At 42.2% G+C, this 21,646-nt stretch overlaps 1 protein-coding gene across 1 annotated transcript in view; it reads left to right on the top strand.

The window, feature by feature from the left end:
* COL19A1 (collagen type XIX alpha 1 chain) overlaps nt 1-21,646 on the top strand; it is a 2,318,824-nt gene that overhangs the window by 256,649 nt on the left and 2,040,529 nt on the right. Inside the window, exon 5 of the mRNA XM_069235722.1 lies at nt 20,374-20,497. Coding sequence (XP_069091823.1) covers nt 20,374-20,497 — 124 coding nt within the window. The remainder of the gene's footprint in view (nt 1-20,373; nt 20,498-21,646) is intronic.

The raw sequence follows: 21,646 nt of genomic DNA, 5'->3' as shown, positions 1-21,646 counted from the left end.
CACTCTTTTGTATGAAAATCTGCAGCAGCCATGTGATCCATATCCTAAGCCAGTAACGTAATCATCACACCTAAGTAGTTCTGCCATATCACAGGATAAATATTGTACAATCTCACAAATCCAAAAGCTTCTTCCAGATTTGATCTTCACCATCTTAGTAGGGAACAGTAGAGGGTGACAGTCCTGTCTGTCACTCGAAGAGAGAACTATCGGATTACTTTGGTTAGCTGGGGACGTCCATGCAGGTATGGTCAAAAGCAGGGGAGCAAACAGACCTTCAGCAAAAATCAGGTATTGTCATTGCCCATGCTAAACGAGCAGCATTTCGTTGCATGTTCAGGGAGCACTGCAGTAGCGTACATGGACACCTTTCTTAACGGAGATCTTCTGTTTGCTTAAGGATGGCTCAAACCTAAATTCCCAGTTCTTGTCAGCTGGGTGACAGCAACTGCCAATAACCATCGGGGTTCATTGTAATATGCACATTTCTTGCAACAAACCTTGTGAGAAGCGAGGGATGGGCTACCTCTGTTTTTCTCTGTGGACAGCAGCCAGGATTCATCTCCAGTTCACTGACTGTTCATACAAAAAGGAATTTGCCTAAAATTTATCATGTTTAGAGATGTGTATTAAAAAGTGAAACACAGAGTGGCTCCCATTTACCAAGAGTCAACAGTCTTAATTTACATTGAAAGGCTAAAGCTATTGCATCCCTAAACTACACAAATGCTACCACCAGCCAGGAACTGCAAAATGGGGTCAGTGATGGTGGGAAACCTGTTCAACATCTCTCCTATCCCAAAATACACGAAAGGTGCTCTTAAGGAGCAATACATATACATTCTTTCAGAAGTTGGGATCCATCAAAAGCAGCCAGAAAATGAAAAATGTAAAGCAGTAAATCTCTAACTCTGTTCTGTATAGACTTTGTTTATTTAGTAAATAAATTCCTAGAGGAATTGAATTGCAATTTTGCAACGGCCTCAAATTGCTAATAGATATTCCTGAAACGTACATTGGCAATATGTAGCAAGTCATTTTAAATAAGTGGCAGTATTTGGAAATGTTGACAATCTATGTAACTCTGTTGCGCTTAAGAAGTGCATTTCTTGTGCATATAACTTGAAAAAAAAAGTGACATGCTAAAATAGATAGTTGATGAATGGTTTATTTTATGTAAGGAGGGTTGCAGATCCCTTTTATCCTAACATTTTTGTGGGCCTAACACTGGTCAACATAGCCAATAGTCACTAGTGTCGACAAGACATAAAATGCACTGAAAGTATGACCGAATGGATTCATCCCTAGTCACAAACCAGGATGTGCAGTTTGCCAACTAACGGGTGTGTGAACAAACATCCACTTTGTGATGCAACTTATGTATGAAAAGGTTGCATTGCAAAGTGTCCGTTTATCAAGGGTTCAAAATGACCTGCCTCATAAATATAGAACAGACAGGTCGCTATTTGTGACCCACTGTGGTTGGGTGTGATGAAGGGATGGTGGCCTTAATGGAGAGTGGACCTCCGTCTCTGGATTTTCACTTTCAGACCAGAAACATTTTTGCAAAGCAGTCTATGTTCCTTAAAAGGCTATGTGCAGCTATTTAAAAATCCATTTATAAAGTGTAGGGAAGTGGATTATTATGTGGGGTGTTTGTGAGGCCTCATCATATAATAACGTTGCAACCTCTATCAGGTCCAGTTAGGTTCTTTAACAAAGAGCCCTTGCTCAGTCCTAGGTGGCTGTGGCACACAGTAGTCAGGCTCAGTCCTAAGTAACTGTGGCACATAATAGTTAGGCTCAGTCAAAGGAACAATTGAAAAGCATTTAGAAGTATCAAATCAGTTAATAAGCAAGAGACATAATACAATAAAAATCCAATACCAATTTATTAAAACAGTGTAACTTTATTTTAAACTAGACATTAAAATGACAAAAATCTATCAAGAGGAACTGAAAATGTGGTTTTATTAAGGTTAAGTAAAATACTTGAAATGTAATGTCTTCAATGAAATAAACTGTTGCAACAGGGTAGTTCAGTAGTAGTCAACAGGGTAAACACCTGTTGGAGTCTTCTTGAAAGGCTGGCTGGAGTGAGTCACAGGGACCACTCAGATTCAGGGGGAACTTTTACCTCTTGTAGTTCATCAGTTTTAGGGTTGTCAGGGTGTTTTCCTACTTTAAGCAGTCCATTCATGTCGTGGTCCTGATGCTGAGGATGAAGAATGCAGGGGATGCTAAAGAGAGAATAAAGAGAAGCAGTAAGTGTTTCAGGGCCCAACCTAAGGTCCACAAACTGTAGGGGTTGTCTCCAGCCACAGGACTCGAGGCCCTCATTGCAGCAGGGCAGTCCACTGCAGGTCCAGTTGCCACTGCTCAACTGGTTACAGCAGGACCAGAGACTGCTTTCAACTGAGCTAATCCTTTTCTTTGGGGACCAGAGTCCACTTTGACCTCAGATATGGGTCCCATGGGCTTGGGGACACCTTAGGAAAGTCTGGACTAAGTCCCCTATTAGGCACTTTGTTGTCCAGTGGCAGATATGCATTCCGGGAAGCTACACTTTCGAAAAGTGCAGGTTCCTCTAGCTTTTTCTAGCCCTGAAGCTTAACAGGAGGCTAGATATCTAACCATTGAGATCACTTCTTCCATCATGGCACCAGTGGAGCTCTTTTCCACTAGCAGGCACAGAAGACACATTCCTCTTTGTTGTGTAAAGGGAGCAGCAGGGCAGTCCTTCTGACTTCTTCCAGTCCAGTAGTCATCTGAGGACTGTGAGTATGGGGTGCCACATTTATGCCATCTTCTTATTTGTGGGAGGAGAGGACTTACTAGTCAATGGGGCAACAGTTCCCACAGGGCTACCCTTACCACTTTATATTACTTCCTGTGGGTTTGGCCAACAAACTATCACAAGATACTACTCTCTACCCAAATTTAAGATAGGGCAAACCTTCTACCCCTGTGAGGAGCCCTGGTCCTCTGGGGTGTAACCAACACAATGAGCCTCGCTCCCTGGGAAAAAGGTTTTGCAACTGGTAAACGCAGAGGAAATGCCAGCCAGTCTACCTACACAAAAAATCAGGCAGGTGGAGGTGTGATCACCTCCTCCCTTCAGCAATTCTCTTTGTTCCCTCTTCCTGGGAACACTTCACACTTCCTAGCAGGCTGGGAGAATGGAGGCAGCATGCTGTCTTTGATAACAACTGTTGCAAATAAACAGGAAAGGCTACTGAAGATTTGGGCAACAAAGTAGTGACTTTCTAAAGTCACTTTTTGATCAAAGGTTACCTTAAATCTGATTTCAGCATTGAGTTGGATTTATTGTAATTATTAATTTGATACCTTGGAGTAATATCTTTGGTGGTCTCAAATGGAAGTTAGCACTTAGCAGGTTATGAAACTTCATGTTACCCAAAGGGTCTGCCGGACGTGCCATATGCAAACAGCAATTTTGTGTTTTCACTACCAGGGCATGTTAAGCACAAAAGGATCATGTCCTTATTTGTAATATTAAGCACCTGCCCGGTGGGCTACTGCAGCCTTCCGTAGGAGTGGTCTATTAACATTAAACAGGAAGGATTTGACCTGGCAAAAATATTTAACTTACCACCCCTAGGTGCCTTTTGTGCCATAAAGTGAGAATTTATACGCACGTTAAATGAGCCAATCCAGTAATAGCCAATTGTACAAGTACTTCTAGGGTTAAAGCATGTGCACTGGGGCCTTGACGACAGGGATCAGTGCACTACAGTGAAAAAAACAGCAGTATCAGCCCAAAAACGTGATGATATGATTACACATAAGAGGTCCTTTCTTACATAAAGGCATTGGGGGATGCAAGCAAGACAACTGCTTGTCATTTGCAAATTAGATACCATCGGAACTCGAGTGTTAGTATCTGATCAATGTTTTGCGACTGAAACTACAATCACAAACTATTGATACATTTCATTACAAATCACAATTAGGTGATGTGCCTTTTAAGTCCCCTTCGAATTGCAATCAGTAATGAATTGCAAAAGGTATTTTGCAAATTGAAAGGCCTTTTCTTCCCTACCAGAAAAATGCCTTTGATACTTCACGTTCTTTCATTTTGTGGTGCTGGGCACAGGATGATGTAAATTTCAGTCTTTACCACCCGAAAATGCAATGATATATCGAGCCCAATGTGTAATCTCACTTTGAGAACAAGATGACTAATAAGCAACACGGTGCACCTTCTTTAGAAAAAATGTTACTTCTCCTTTTATATACCACTGTTCTGTGTAATACTTTATGCAATTAATAAACAAACACTGGTTGCGGATGGGGTGATTCTCTTTTTCAGTGGTTTAACTTCTTACAAGATGGTAAAATATAACTCTCAGCCTGTGAAATAGCAATGACTACGGGGTATAAGTAGGTAGAAATCTTATTTAAAAAGTTTTAAAACGTTTTCGAATCCTTACAAAAAAACGGAAATTGAGTAGCCATGTTTTTTGACACTTTAAGCATTGTAATTATTGATTCAAACTTTTCAAACATTTGCAACAATTGTGCAATTGTTTTAAATAGTCAAAACATTTTTTGCAATTTATTTTAAACTTGGGGGGCAACAGCTTTAACCGAGCAGTCCTTAAAGTGATCTGTGACTATAGCAGTTTCTGTCCACTCCTTCATCTCAGATTGAATTTTAAAACATGAGCTGTTGTCACTACAACCTTCCAAGGCAAAGGTCTCAATATGATATTTAATAACCATCCCAAATGCAAAAGTTTGCAATCTACATGTATCCTTTGGAGTTTTAGTCTGCAATTGCATTCCTTCTAATTCTTCACATTCGATCTTAGCAACCACTTATGGTAATGATGCCCTGCTCTTCACCAAAAACATGCCCGACTGCCTCCAACACTTATGATCTTTTTTTAAACTGCCAATAAGTGCCTCTCACAAGGCGCATACCCATCCAATCTAAAAATCTGTAAAATAGTCACCCCTAACTAGCTAACCAACCACCCCCAATCACAAACCTGCCATTCCTGAATTGGGATGCACCTCAAGGACAATATAGATCGCCAACAATGCCTGATCCCAATGAACCAATCAGGATTCAGACCCTCCTGCAGCACTGAACCTGCAATTATCCCAGTGAATGAAGGAGTCCATAAATTCTTCATCCCCTGACCCTTGCAAAATGTGAGATACCGCAATGATCAAGTCTACTCACCATTAACCTCAGTATGGATCCACTGACCATTATGCTTGGCAAAGAGTCTGCGTTACATGCTGATAAATACAACTTCTGCTTCTGAGTAATCTCACCGAGGGCCAACTATCACCTTCAATGTTTGTTTTTATCTACACTAGGATGCCAGCAGTCTATATACAACATCATCCTAACAAATAGAATTGTATCTCACTTCTAACAGCAAAAAAAATCCATTATTAAACTCTTAATGAAAAACATTGCATTGCATGGCTCCCCACCGCCCGCTCCAATCTCCTTAACAAAACCACTAGGCGCCTACATTTTTTGCAACAGAATTTTATTAGTTTCATGTCAAAGAAAGGAGTAGCAGGGTGCAGTATAGGCCAATGTATCCAACAAAGGCCAATCAACCAAACAAGTAATAAAACACAGCACCTAACCAATTTCTAGTCCAGCCTGCCCACTGCCCTTGTGCCACAACTGAACCGCAGCTCCCCTCAAGCAAAACAACATATGCTATCCACCAAATGATCCTGCACTCATGCCAGATCTATGGATCTGCGCCCCCGCTTCACCTCCTTCAACGATACACCACTCTCATATCCCACCCATCAGGCAAGTTCACTTTGCCATTTGTCCCTTGCAAGGGCCCCTGGTGGCTTTCCAATGCAGTGCGATCTGTCTTTTAGCAAAGAGCATGGCCAGATCGATAAAAGTGTTAGTCATGTTACATTTGGCCGGGAGCAGGTACCAACATAGCAAACGTGTGTTTGGAAAGCAGGAAACATTACAATGGGTAATTTCATTAATAGACTCTGTCACTTCCACCCGAAATTATGAAAGGGAAGAACAGGCCTTCATCATCTGACACATCTCTGCCCGTACATCTGCATATCTAGGGCACGCAGCTCCAGTAGCCTGGTAACCTGGCCTGTAAGATAGGCTCTGTGAAGGAAATAAAAGTTAATTAGCTTGAACCAAGTGTTGCTAGGGACGTTTGGAAACTGTTTCAAATCTTTGACCAGACTGCATTGGGAGTTGGGCCCATCATCTGCCCACTTCTACTGTAACCCAGTCGGGAGTAAGGATATCAGCATGGAGAGCCCTATAGAAGCCTGTGATTGTCTTTTGAGTACCCGTGGCCATCAATTATAATGACAGCTCTGGTGTTGAGGTGGCTCCACCAACCCGACACCCTGGTGTTTCTTTATTGTTACCATAACTGCCCCATTTAACCAAAACTGCCACACCAGCAAACCAAACTCCATTTGCAGGTCCTCAAATGGGAGCAGCTCTGCCGTCTGGAACAAGTCCCCCGCCTGGATAATGCCAGAGGCCACCCACTCCCAAGCTTCAAACAATTCTCGCTGTGCAGCAGTGCCTTCAGCTGCTGCTACTCCAACTCAGGAGAGTACAGATTCCTATGCATGTGCTTTCTGCAAACAATGCAACCAACAGGGTCTCACAACCACCAGAGCACCATTGCCCTCCCAGGCAGCACACCCGGGGATCAAATGAAACTGAAATAGCCTACAGGATGTGGGTACAAATAGGTCCACAAACCTCTTGTAAGGCTGCCTATTATCCACCCACTGAGTGAACCATTGCATCAGGGCCATCAAATATTAAGACTCAAAATCCGGGGCCGTCAAACCACCCTCTGCTACAGACCATTGCAATTTAGTCAGTGCCTTCCAACACATGCCACTACCTCACATGAAATCAATCAGCAATGACTCAAACTCCCAAAGCACATTCCAAGGTATGAGCAGTGGCAAGACTGAAAAGAACTAAAGCATCCAGGGGAGGGCTACCATCTTAGGAATGGCAATGTGGCTGGCTACCAAAAGCAGCAGCTCCCTCCAAAACTCTGTGCTAGACCTCAGGGCCCAAGCAGCCACACCCACATTACCTCCTTGTAATGTTTTCCCCATAATTAATTAGATACTGAGGCCTCCCTGGCACCTAGACGCACACCTCCCAAAAGGAAAACGTATAAAAGCCTCTCCCACCCTCACCACTTCCTGCTTTAGTTGTGTCTCATAGGCACACCATATGGGTCGCTACTGTAATCTTGTGGGATGTGGTTAGTATTACATCTCTATTAGTATTAGCAGATCAGGGTGATTTTTGTTGAACACAAGTAACTCTTCTTATAGAAATGGTTGAAGCCCTGTGGTCTAGGTCAAGTGGGTATTAGGGTTTTACTTTTGTAACCTGAGACCTCTGCCTTGACCAGCTTTGGGATCTCTCTTGGTCCAGATGTCTTGAGGTGTTCTTCCTTTGAACCTCTGAAAATGGTCTTCAGGGTAGCAGGGTAGCAATTACTTCAGGGAGGATGTACGGGAGAATTGGGTTTCTTCTCAGTGAGGAATTACTTCTTTGGGGATTTTTAGAACAGGGTGGTACTTAGTCCCAAAATGTGCCTTAAATTTACTCTGTTTTCTATAGAGAAGAGGGCTCATTCTCCTAGTGTTTCATAGTAATCCTAGCACTTTTGAAGAGGTGGAGTTACATTTTTGGTTGTTAAACATACACTTCTTATTTACCTGGATAGAGTTTCTCAAGTCAAGCTTTTTTCATGATTGTTTGGTAATTTTGGTCCTGCCAGGAACAGGTCTAGACCTTCCATTGAGACTCTGAGTAGGTAGGTCTGATTCCTTATAGCTTTGGTGTATAAGGAGGCAGGAACACTGTTCAGCAGGGGTAGAAGGTAGATCCACCAGAGCCATGTCTGCTTCTCTTGCTGAGTCACAGGGAGTGGCACTGACTGCAGTTAGTAAGACTGCAATGTGGGCTACACCCTTTACTTTTGTCAGGCTTTACAGGTACTGTCTTAGGTACTGTCTATCAACAACGTCAAGAGTTGGTGGATACTGATTGCCGTCTTATGCCTCAGAATAAATCCTGCTTGATCAGCATGTATCAGCCGAGTCACATACGGCAATACCCACATGGCAAGAACACAACTAAGAATTGTATAATCAACATTTAGCATAGATAAAGACCTATAGGCTTTCATATTCTGTAGAGCATGGCCGACTTTAAGCTTACTGATTAGAATTCAAGTGAGGGCATGCACCTATGGTGAATTTTAGCCCATGATTTTCAAAACAAACATCTGGGCTGTTTGTTCAGGCTTGCACTTTGCAGGGGGTAGAGTTTAAGGATTAACTAAAATTTCGTATAAAGTCCTGTGTATTCATTTCTGTGACTTTTGGTTTCCATTCACTTGAATTATCAGTCAGACACTGGTATGCGGTTCTGAAACACATGTTTAAGGTCATTTTTCTTCTATTTGCTGTTTGAAGTATGTAATGATAAAGAGGAACAATACAATTTCTGAGACTTTTCTCCTTTTTGTATCTGCAGACACATGGAGATACTGGTTAAGTGTGTAGAAAATTAGCTAGGTGACACACTTATGCATAATTAATGCATTGGGTGTTCAAAGAGTTTAGTGGAGCCTAGTGATAATGGTCTTTCATTCTCACTCTGAAGATTAATGGGGCTGAAGGTTAGTGCCCACCTGCTCTGACAGCTGATTATCATCCTTATTGATTAATGGGCTTCAATTATGCCCTAATATTATGTTGTATCTGTTTGCTACATGCACTGTGTTTCTAGGCCTTCTAAGGTTTAGATTGAAATTAAGCACAGGTGTGCAAATTTAGGGTGCAATTTAAAACACTTGAACACCCGGGTAGTAATCATCAACTATATTAGGTTTGTTTGGTTGTGTTGAGAGTATGGAGAGTTAATACCCAGAACAGGTATTTGCTTTCATTTTAGAGAAGGTCTTTACACACTAAGGCCAGCATAGGACTGCAGATTAGTCTTTGATTGAGGAGATGGTTGCAATGCTTTTTGCAGCCAAGACTTAGTTGATGAGGTCCACGGCATCACCAGATCACCAGTGCTGCACAAGTAGAAGCTGATAAATGGCAGAGGTCCCTCACCACCTTGTAAACATCCACTAGCCTGGGGTCAAGCATATCAATACAAGTGGCATACAACTTGACCGGAAGCCTGTCTGTGCCTGGCACCCTCTATTGGACCATATTCTTCACCGTTCAAACTATCTTGAAGATCGTGATATTGATCCCCAACAACTCATCTTCCTTCCGGGTGAGCACTGGGAGGAGCAGAGGTACCATGAAGTCAGCATACAATTTATATCCTTTGACATATTATTGAGACTCCAGACATTCCAGGATGCAATCTTATATCTCAGTGCATCCGCCATGGTCTATGCGGAAACAGGTAACCCAACAACCAGACAGCAGGGCTTCCCAGACCCCTCCTCCCCATTCGCCCTGAACCATGGCAAAGTTCAGGCAGACAGCAATGGAGTGTGTGCTGGCCATCGGGACCCAGTTAGACCTGCTAAACAAAGAACCATAAGTCTTGATTTGAGCAGCATTGTGAGGATCTGTGCCGAAGATATGTTGCACAGACGAATCAGGCAGTCAGGGCAATGCATTGGTTCTGAGGAGCTGCGAGGCTGTAATGCGGAGTTTGTTGCTGAGACTGCTGTCGATGAGGAGGAATATGAAGTCCTCCTCCAAGGATGAGTTGCACAAAAGTAGCTCCTAAGAGGCTGTGAAAGCAATGCAGATCTTTGTGACAGGTCCAATCCACGCAGCAACGGTGATGCAACAGTTCTGCCCGGGGTGACACCACACAGCAGAGGAGATGAGTTGGTTCTGCTGGATCCACAGAGGTTGGCAGAGCACTTTAGGTCCACTTCCAAAGGTCAGGGACTTGGATGACACACGTTGGCAGGGTAGACTCAGAGATGGCAGTGTCTAGGTGCTGGGTTCAAGGTTTTTGGTGCCCACAGTCCCTGAGGCTCAAGTCAGGAAGGCACCCAACTAGCCCTTGGAGTCACTTTGGTGGTCCTGGGTTCAACAGATGTAGGCCCACTCCTTCTCACCCAGGCAAGAGGGCAACAAGTGGCAGGTCAGCACAGCATGGCAGCAGTTCCTCAGGGCTGCAGTCCAGCACAGTGGTAGTCCTTTCAGCAGCAAAGCCGTCCTTCTTCCTGGCAGAGTAACCACAGGTCCAGAAGTGTGCTGAAGAGTTGGCGTCTGAAGCCATATTTTTATACTCTGGTGTCCTCCTTCTGGAAGGTGGGAGAAGCTTCTAACAGTGGATTTCAAGTATGTGGAATTCCCTCAGTCCCTTGCCTTGGCTCCAAGCTGACTACACTAAAGATGTGGAGGTGATAGGTCCTTTGTGTGAAGGCAGAACACTCCTTATTCTATTGAAAGTGGAGCTGTGCTCAGCTGCGCCTGCCATCCTGCCAGCGGACGGCCCATTCAGGCACACCCATTCCCTCTATTGTGTGACTGTCTGGGAGGATTCACAAAGTCTAACTGTCAGTTACACTCAGTCATGTGACCCAGGACAAGTTGCAGACACAAAATGGCTAAGGGCAGAAAAATGCCAACTCTCTAAAAGTAGCATTTTCAAAATTGCAATCAAGAACCTGATGTTTGGTGTCTTTACAATTCCAAAGACACCAAACATAACATAACTACCTGCCCTCAACTGGAAATTAAAGCCTATTAAATATAATAAGGAATCCCCAATGCTATCCTATGGGAGGGATGGGTCTCACATTAGTGAAAAACAAATTTAGGAGTTTTTCACTACCATAACATATAAAAAACTAAATGTACATGTCCAACCATTTAACTACACAGCACCGTTCCTATTGGACTACTTAGGGCCTTCCTTGGGGGTGACATATGTAAAAAAAGGGCCAATTAGGTTAACAAGGGTGTTTTAATGCTAAATTGACATGACAGTTTAAAACTACATTCAGGCTGCAGTTACAGTCCTGGGACATGTTTTATGGTGCTAGTCAAGATGGTGACACAATCAGCGCTGCAGGCCCATTTGAAACTTTCAGTTTACTGGCCCTGGGTATCTACAAGGGAAAAATAAGTAAATTAAATATGCCAATTGGGCGTAAGCCAATTTAATCATTGTGAGAAAACAGGGCTGATTGCAGAGGCCCCCTGACTTTTTGCCCCCATTTTCCACTTTTTGCTGGTGTTTTCCTGACTCTGATGGTGCCCTGGGTACTGCTAACCAGTCCCAGGGCCTATGCGCTGTGTAAAATCAATATGCAAATTAGGCTAATTATAATTGGCTAAGTTAACCTACCTATAAGTCCCTAGTATATGGTAGGGCATGTAGGTTTAGGGACCGCAGCATATGTAGTGCACCCACCCATAGGTGCACTGCTGAGGTGCCCAGTGTCATTTTAAAGGCAGGCCTGCCTTGCTGGCTGCTTTTAAATTAAAGTTATATGCAAATTCGACTTTGGAATTAAAAGTAGTTCCAAAGTCTTAAACTACCTTATTTTTTACATATAAGTCACCCCTAAGGTGTGCCCTATGTGCCCCTAGGGCTGGGTGCCATGTAGCTATAAGCAGGGACCTTATAAAAATAGTTTTATAAGTCCTGGTGAGGTAAAAACAGCCAAATTAGTTTTTCCCTCATTGTAGTGAATGGCCTCCATAGGCTAGAATGGGGAGACTTTATTTTAATTTTAAAAGTCCCCTTAAGTAATGGATACAAAGAGTTTGGTATCAAATTAATTGTTATAATAAATCCCACAACTTCCAGTTGTTGGATTTAATATGACTTGTTCAGGTAAAGAGTTTTAAACTTTACCTGAAAAGTTGCCAATTTCAGCCCTGCATTGTTTTTGCAGCTGTGCTCTGATTGGCCAGCCTCTGGCAGCTTGGCCAGGCTGCCTTGATGAGGTGTGAAGTAGCCAGGCTTCACACAAAGAGATGTGCCTGTGGGAGGGAATTTCCCCTCAGCAGATGGAGAGGCAGGAAGGGGGGTGGCTGCCAAACTGGTCTTCAAAGGCAGAGAAGGACATTTGGAGCAACCCAGCAACACCCCCACATCCTGCAACCCCAGACAACTAGGTGCCCCCTTGATTAGATTAGGAGAGGGCAGGAGAGGGGTGTGTTTATGATTTTTAGTCACACCAGTGGGTGGGCTCAGCCAGATGTAACCTCCAAAAATCAGATTCAGCCATGATGGATTTTTGAAGAATGTTGCCTCCTGGGATTGATTTTTGCCACACTTCCCAGGACGTGGTCATCACAGGGGGAAGGGCACTGCACCTGATTGGAGAATCAGGACCCCCCTGTTTTTTACCCAGGAGCAAGGATAAAACTGGCAGACCTGCACCCACACCTCAGTTCCCTACCACATCCTTACCGGGAAGAACTACAGAAGAAGAAGGACTGCCCTGCTGGACCCCTGGCCTGCACCTGGAACCTGCACTCAGAAGGACTGCACCAGCTGCACACTTGGGCTTCACCACAAGAAGGACTTTGCCTGGCTTCAACTGGTTCAAGGAGGGACTCCCTGTTTGCTACAGGTGAAAAATTGCTAACCAGAGTCCCCTGCACCAACTCCTGAAGAAACCGACCAGCTAACCACTGTCCAGTGGCCAAAAAGGAGTTTGTGCCAGGTGCATTCTGGAAGTTGTAGTCCACACCCCCCCAAGGATCATCTCAGAGCTTCTGGACCCTTGAGGTGAGCTGTGGACCCCAAAAGAACCTTAAAAGAACATCTGGGAGAAGAGCCAGAAGTTTGGAGAAGTTTGGAGAACTTTTGGAAAAAAGCTCCATAGAGGGACCGACCCGCTGCGGCAACTCTAGCCGGCTTGCCTCAACCGCGACCCGGCCTGATTTGCAGGTTCGTCCCGGTAAAGAAAATCTCCAAAAAAGAGACTAATTCTGAATGTAAAAGGTTGACCGGGACCTCCCAGCCAGCGTATCCGAGGAGGGCTCCAAGGACGTCGGATCAAGATCCAGGTTTACCCCGGTCGAAGGATTTTCACCTCGAAAAAACAACTAAGTCCGAAGGTAAAAATCTCTACTGAGGGCTCCCGCGACGCGTATCTGGAGAAGAGTTCCAGGAGGTCGGATTGGACTGGCAGGTTTGTCTCGCTGAAGAAAATCTTCAGAAAAGAGACTAAGTCCGAAGGTAAACTTTTGACCGAGGCCTCCCGCGAGCAGTAGCCGAACAGGGCTCCATCGCGGTCAGCCTTAAACTTTGACTTTGCCCCGGTCGAGGGGATACCAGATGACCCGATTGGCACTTTTTGTTTCTAGGCACTGAAAAACAATAATTCTTTAAAAATTCATATCTCCGGTTCCCCTTATCCGATTTTATTTGTTTTTGTGTCATTTTAAAGATAAAAATATAATCTATTTTTATAAATTGGTTTTGGGTTTTTAAACTGTTTCCTGTGTTTTATTTAATTACTGTTTTGTGATATTTGAATGCTTTACACTCTGTCTCCCTAAGTTAAGCCTTGACCCTCGTTGCCAAGCTACCAAGGGTTGAGCTGGGTTTAATTTACTGAGACCTAACTAGACCTAAGTGGAGGTTAGTGGCCTATTGCTAAGGGTAGGTACTTACCTGCCCTTACCAATAACCCATTTTCCAACAATCATGTTTTAGGGGAGTGGGCACAAGCACTTTATCACTTATTAGCAGTGGTAAAGTACACCGAGTCCTAAGTCCAACAAAGATAAGTTCAGCAAAATAGAGAAGGAAGGAAAAAATGTCTGAGGGGAAGACCACCTTAAGGTTGACCAGCCTAACATGCAAGACAGCCAAGTTCTTTATGATGCTGCTGTGCCTTTGTTTCTAGGCAATCTCCAACTTAAACCAAGGAAATAACAATTGATATGAAGGTTCAGATGTGTCTTTATTCTAAGTGTAGAGTATGCCTAGAGATACTTAAACACAATAAGGTCTGCAGTGTTTACTTTGCAACTCTACGTAACCTTTGGGGCCAGATAACCAAATATTTTTTGACTTGTGCTTTTTCAAGTCCTTGGTGGTAAATTAAGATAGTGCTTGCACCAAAGCACCCTTTAGTACCATACCATAAAAGAAGGATTCTGGAGGTGTTAATGAGTGACAAGAAATTTTGTGCATATTTGTTGCGTGGCATCTTGTTGCTGATTCGAGTAGTTCTACTTTTTTGTTCTACTGCTGTGTTTTATGCTGCATTCATGCAGTGTGATTGTGCCATGTTTTAATGCAGCTGGTGTATTAAGTTCTGCCTTGACTGTTTTGTTGTGAAATGTCCTGTTATGTTTTGTGTTGTTGTGTTACTTTATGTATGTTATTGTGTTTTAGTCTGTTCTCTCTTCCGAGCTTTCAACATACTTTGCTACATTTCCAACCAAAAGCAGTACATGCCTTGAAAGTTACTGTGGCAGGCAACCATTTACCACTGTTTAAGGTGATAAAACAGTCCTGCTACAGCTCTTCAACTTATGAATCAAGTACGCGCAAAACTGTGGCAGAGACTGTAGACATGATTACAAAACATTTTTGACTGGTTTGATTTCATGGCTCTGGTGGTAAGCTAGGATGGTGAGTGGGACAAACTCCTTTGACCACAGTATTATTAAAGCAGTATTCTGGATGTGGGGGAGTGTGACAAGAGTGTTCGTTCATATTTGTTGTATGGAATTTTGTTGTGATGGTGATATGTTCTGTTTTTTTATCTTGCTGTTGTTTTGTGTTGCATTGTTACCATTTAATGTTCTTGTGCTGTACTGTGGTTGTTGCATTACATTCAATGATGACCGTTTTGCCTTGTAATTTTGTAATTGTGTTCTGTTGCTTTGTAGATGCTATTGTTATGTTCTATTGTTTATTTATTTATTTGTTGAAATGTGTTTATTGATTTAACACATAACAAACAAATTTTACAGTAACTTCAAGTTGCCTGTTGTTTATGTTTGGCATGTCAAGAAATTATGGCGCATTTTTAGCCATTCTTTAAAGCTCCTGTGGCAAGCAGCTAATTACCACTGTCTAATGTGGTAAAATAACACTGCTCCAACTCTTCAACAATTCAAGACGCCAGTCAGTGGCAGAAACTGTGTCCTAAATTAGCACTTGCAGTGCTCACTTTATGTGACAACAGTCCTTGTTATCTGATAAAATATTTAACTTCAAGTAGAAGGTATATATTGTATTGGACTGCACAGATTAAAACAGTGTGTATCAAACACATTCAGTTTACCATCCTTCAACAGAATTTAGACCTTTCTCTAAAACTACATTTTTTCTCTTTACTTCATTCACTTTTGTGTTCTGATTTTCATCCAATGCCATGCACAGAACATCAGACATTTGAAGTATATGACTGTTCCGGTCCTACCTAGCCTTGACTCTAAATATTTTAGAAGGTTTATGTTGCTTTTGGAATGCAAATAGCATTTTTACCTTTGTCTGTGCCTGACATATACAAATCACACCTGCAATTGCTGAGAGAGGATCTAACTATAGGGCACAGAAAAATGAGAGACCACATAACTCCAGTGCTGTCCTCCTTACTTTGGCTTCCTATTAAAGCTTGCATCCTCTTTAAATTAATCTTGTGCATAGAACCACCTTCTCTTCATTGAGCTGTTTTGAGATCCCAACTCAGGGCCTCATTTAGAAGCCCTTTGCACCACTGTTCCGTCATTTTGGACGCAGCAGTGGCGCTATCAGTGCACTACACTGCTCCACATTTACAAATTGATGCATTGGGCCCAAAGTGTCCGTTTATAAAGCCCTGCATCACATTTTACCTGCGCCAGGTATAATGTAAGCAGGTTAAGCATTCCCATGGGACAAGACACAGAACTTATGCAGTGAAATATACCACATTTTCTGCATCGTTCTGCGACTTCACTACGTCAAAAATGTACTGCCTGTTCAGAGCAGGTGTAAAATTGACACAGGGCATTTTCCTATGGGAGACTCCTTGCATTACTGTAGCTGCGTCCGTTTAATGATGCTATGGCAGAAATAAATAAGTTTAGCACCAACAGATGCATCAGGATTTCGATGCTTCTGTAAAAACATGCGCCATGTAGCTCTGTCTGGTGAATACAGAGCATCCATGGCGTCCTTAGGGGATGTGCGGGAAGCGCAGGAAATCTGATGCATCGATGGCAATGCATTAGATTCTTGCAAAAGAGGCCCCCAGTCTCTTTGTCAGCCAAAAAGATCATTAGGGTCACAGAACAAGTTCCTCCCCACTGTTCCTAAAGTCCACCATCAAACTATTTGGTGGCAAGCTTTTTCTGTTTAGGCGGTTTAGGAATGAAATTCCTTGCTCTTATATATTAGTCAGATTGTGGACCTCCACAAATCGTGGATAGTGTTTAAAATATGGTTGTCTACCTGTTCTATTGTTTCGACTGGTTTAGTTAGTTTTTTAGTGCCATGATACATACCCCTTTGAGGTAAATGCAGCACTTAACAAAACATCTAAACTAAGCTAAACTAACCATGCACGTCATTGCACATTCACATCAGCTACAGGCCTTAGTCCGTGAGAAGTGTTCCGTTGAACATTACATAAAGTGTCCTTGAACATTTCTTCCTTTAGGACTATCCAAGAATAAAACTGCTGTAGACAAAGAAAACGTTTAGTTTTTCAAGTCAAAATGTAATGTATTAATATTTATACTTTTGGAATTCAGCTTTGAAACTGGTATATCAGTTGCACAGGGTTTAATTTGAGCTGGTGGTTTCCAGTGTAGGGCACCGGTACTTATTTTTGATGGCTGGCACTTATTTTTCTGCATCGGGAATTTACTGCAAGCAAAAGGCACATATGGAGAAAGCAGAAAGATGCAAGAGTGCGCTGAAGGGGCATGGAGTGGCTTTAAATTGATTAAAGAGCCCGGAGATGGCTTCAGGGCTATGCTGCCTCAGTTTTCTGTGCTCACACATTTAAAAGCAGCAGCCGTGTGTTTCAGAGTAGAGCTTTGAGCACCAGCATATTTTTATTTACAAATTAACCACTGCAGTTGAAACATACACAGTCTAACCATTGGAGTTGTGGAAAAGTGGGTGGTGTTGTAAATAGTCTACAGATTGGTGAGACGGTGCAGGACAGACTTCCTGCATGCCCATTTAACTACCAGCCTATGTTTACTTAGCCACTGAGGACATAGACTAGTTTACCAGTTGTCTTGCATTAGGAGAATCGTTAGGAGGGGGATTTGTTAATGAGAACGGATGGGCTAGATGGTAAAGTGTCCCATCCGTACTGGGTTTTCCTCTCATTTGTACTGAGATTAATGATCTTTCAGCTTGTTTTTGCAGATAGTGGGTGTGGGTCAAATGCCAGAATTTAGGTCATGTGAGAGAGGAATCACTTTGTCCAGAGATCCCCGTTGTTATGCCAATCCCTCTACAAAAAATATGGGGCTTTCCAGAAAATTAACCAAGACCATGGACTGACTGGCAATATGAAAAACTTGTTGGTTATTTTAAATTAAAATAAAAGACCACCCCCTTTGAATGGTACAGTTTGTTGCAATAGTAGCCATATATTTTGTCGCTATTACTTGATTTATGATACTGTTAGAGGGCAGAGCCGAAATAGAGGCCCTTTGGGGAAACTGCTTTGTCATAGAACCCTGCCTCACCCAGTAAACCTCCTGAATCTCGCACACCTCTCCCTGGTTTGTAAAATAGGACTTTCTCATTTCACAGAAGTATTGTCAATTAGGTTATGCATACAGAAACCGTGCCTTTTGTAAGTAAACTATTTTGAATACCTGTGCATTTTCTTTCCTCCTGCATGTACTGTTTTGCAATTGTATTTTTAAACTGCACTGTCCAAAATGGAGCTATGCCGCTTCTCACCAGTCTGCTTTCATTGAAGTTCAGTACCTTTTCAATGTATTTTCTTCCTGTGAGCATTTGGGCACAGATCTTTTTTCCAGAATTGAGAGTTGGTCTAACCTTTATGAGTGTGCTCTTGAGTGCTCTGTTAAATTGGGACAGGACAGCCTCTCACCTCCCTCCCTATTCTGGTCTTGCTGACCCTAACACACCATCTTATTTCCTTCACTGGTCTCCTTGGACTCTCCTCTCAAAGTGTTAAACCTGAATATCCGGTGAAAGGGCGACTTCCAAAGGCGGCAACATTTTTCAGGCCTATTAATGTCAAGAAAGGCTTGGAACCAGAACCCCTGTCTTTATTGTCCCATGAACAGCTTGCTCCTCTTTATCGCTCTTTGTTGCTTCTAGATAGACTCCGTGCAATACTTACTAAGGGCCAGATGTATCAAAGTACCATTTTGCATTTCCTAAATAGCGACTTTTAGGTAATCGAAAATGCAAAATGGAATGTAACAAAGTAGCGATTTCCTAATAGCGATTCCTACAGAGTCACAATCGCTATTAGGGAATCGTTCTGAAGAAAAGCAACTCCATTCCTTCCTATGGGTATTCATGCACATAGATGCAAATGGGTTTGGTTTTGCATTTCCTAATTTACGTAGGGAGTCGCAAATTAGGAAATGCCAAACCAAGGGTGCAGAGGGCCTAAGGCCCCCTTTGATGCCCCCCCAAAAATAATTGTGCACATGTAAAGTGCACACATGCCCTGGGGCATGTGTGCGCCAGATGGCACTTTTAAAAATGCCTTTTTGATTAATTTTTAGTAAACAGTGTACATGGTTACCATCAACTTGATACATGTGCTTATGAAATTGCAAATAAGTAATCCCTAGTTGCGAGTTCGTATTTAGGGAATCGCAAATTGTAATTCCCTATTTGGAGACACAATTTTAGAAAATTGGGAAAAATTGTGATTCCCTAAAATGGGACTGTTAGTGCCTTTCATACATTCGGAAAGGCTATTTAGCATTTGCAAACAGTGGAATTTTGTGATTCGCACCATTTGCGAATGCACAATACTTTGATACATCTGGCCCTCAGTTCTTTCACACTGCCTCCAACAGCTTTTGTCTAATAACAAATGAACTTCTAATACTGCTATGGACCCAGCTGCACAGCAAAATTAGGCCCCTATTTGTACTTTATTAGCGCTGCATTTGCGTCATTTTTTAACGCAAAAACGGTGCAAACTTGCAAAATACAATTGTATTTTGTAAGTTTGCGCCATTTTTGAGTCAAAAAGCGGCGCAAATGCAGCACTAAAAAAGTATAAATAGGGGTCTTAGTTTCTACATGATATCGGCCACCGTCAGATATGGAATTGCCTACTTGTCTGAGTGCTTAATTTGTAAATAAAAATGTGCCGGTGCCCAAAGCTTTTCTCTGAATCACGCGGCTGCTGCAATTAAATGCTCGAGAACGGAAGACTGAGGCAGCATAATTCTGAAGCCATCTCAGGCCTCTTTAATATTTACCACCACTCCCTGTCCCTTCAGCTCACTCTTGCAGCTTTCTGCTTTCTCCCTTTGTGAAGCTTTTTCGTTTTTCTCTTCCTCCGTCTTTCCCATATGTATCCTTTGCTCTCAGTAAATGCTTGAGGCAGAAAAATAAGTGCTGGTCCTCAAAAATAAGTGCTGGTGCCCCGCACCGGAAACCACCTGCTCAAATTAAGCACTAGTCTGACTGCTTCCATTATCACACACACTGCAAATTCCCATGATTTTGTGTGGTGACATTCAAACATTATGTTTTAAGCATATCCTCAAATCTCACACCTGGCCTAACACACTACAAACAGACAACATTTTCAACCATGCACTCAAAAAAAGTGTCAAGGAATCTGGCACAAATCAAAGTACTTCACAACTTCACCAAAGATATGAAGCGATATGCAATTTGACGACCCAGAAAATATTTTGAGGCACACAAAAGGTCGGAAAATAAAACGTAAATATCAATGCAATCCAATCCAATACGGTGCAATAAAACATGACTAAATACAAAAACAGAAAACATCTTCTAATTCTTCTTATGAATTTGTGCTTATAATATGTGACTACCTTACCCTTGAGGATGACATTTCTAGCCTTTATTTCTTTTCACTCATGATTTTATGTTAATTATAAAATAATTACAACGTGGAAGAGAATACACGATCTGTATAAAGCGTTGAACACTTACATTATTCCATTCAAATGTAAGACAGCAACAATTCAGGATTTTGCCTCAAATACAACAGAAAATAAATGTGACTATTATGAGGACAGGTTAATGAGAGTTTTGTCCGGCTATATCCGTATGTACTGTATTGTGTAAGAGTATTACTTTCACATAAGTTGTCTGCCAAATGCCGATTGTCATTTTGTTGAGCATCACTGGCAAGTCTAAAAGAGTTATATTTCGAAACCTGCTTGTTTCCTTTTTAGACATGTGTTTCCAGGAGGTGTTCCTGAAGAATACTCTGTGGTAGCCACATTCCGTGTAAGACGAAATACAAAAAAGGAGCGCTGGTACTTATGGCAAACTGTGAGTCACAATGGCCACCCGAAGGTGAGACTACCAAGTTGTTTTCTTAGAAACAAGTTCGCCTAGCGTTAAGCTTATTACAAACATTTTTAATATGTACATTTTGCATAATGTAAGGCCAGAGTTGTTTGAAGAGTACACTTTTATTACTTAATTCAGAACTTTTAATTTGTTGCATACGTTCCCTCCACAAAATAACACTTTCATTTCGAATTCTTGATGTAAATGATATATGATCTAGAAACGGCAAAATGATGAAACCAAACCAGGCAATCCCAGGATAGAGAAACGATATGTTTTCAGAATTTCCAAAATGAGCAAAACTGTTTTCGTTGGAACATTTAAGAGAGTTTGTCATATTTGACAAAGAAAACATCTGCGAAGGTGGAGAGTTAAAATCCTAAGGAGAACAAAGGGGCAGAAGATTGGAGAGAGTTAAGGAAGGAGTAGCTATACTAGTTTATAGATGGGGTAGAGGTGCTATGACATAGGCAGGAGTAGACATACGTTCAGGAGTAGCTGAACTTGAATATATGCAGGGTTAGAGGTACTAGTACATAGAAAGGAGAAGCAGTACTAAGGAAATAGTCAGAGGTAGAAATATTAGCGGATAGGTGGTAAGTACTTGGGAGAAAAGTGGAGTTGACTTACTAGGATTCAGGTGGGGTTAAAGATTTAGGAATGGGTAGGGTAGCAAAACTAGGGAACAGGTTGAGATAGATGAACCATACAGAATACATCCAACAGTAAACAGAGAGCTAGAAACACTTGATCAAGGAAAATATTTGCAACCCATCAAGCAACAGTTTCAACCCTAGCAGGAAGGATAAGGTGTCTGAGCTGTTCGCCATGAGTGCTTTACAGATCACAGATTGTTTTCCATTAGATTACAAAGGAACACTCTATATCCATTTGTTGGTAGTTGTCATACAAGGCACATCCATTTTATGTAATTTTCCTTCTGGACTCCACCAAACACAGGTGGCACTTATCGAACATATAAATTACTCGGATCAGGCTTCTTAAAAGAGTAGCTCGTGAGCTCCACAGCTATCTGTAAGTAGCACTATTTTGTGCAGCTCAGCCTACCAAATACGCTTTTCCTTGGTTGAATTAGTATATGTATCCCAGAAGGTAGAAGTGTGTAATTGAGACTAAAATATGTGTGTGTTC

This window comes from Pleurodeles waltl, chromosome 5 (genome assembly GCF_031143425.1).
Source record: "Pleurodeles waltl isolate 20211129_DDA chromosome 5, aPleWal1.hap1.20221129, whole genome shotgun sequence".
Taxonomy (NCBI): domain Eukaryota; kingdom Metazoa; phylum Chordata; class Amphibia; order Caudata; family Salamandridae; genus Pleurodeles; species Pleurodeles waltl.
Note: the sequence above shows the minus strand (reverse complement) of the source record. Positions and strands in the feature narration are given on the sequence as shown.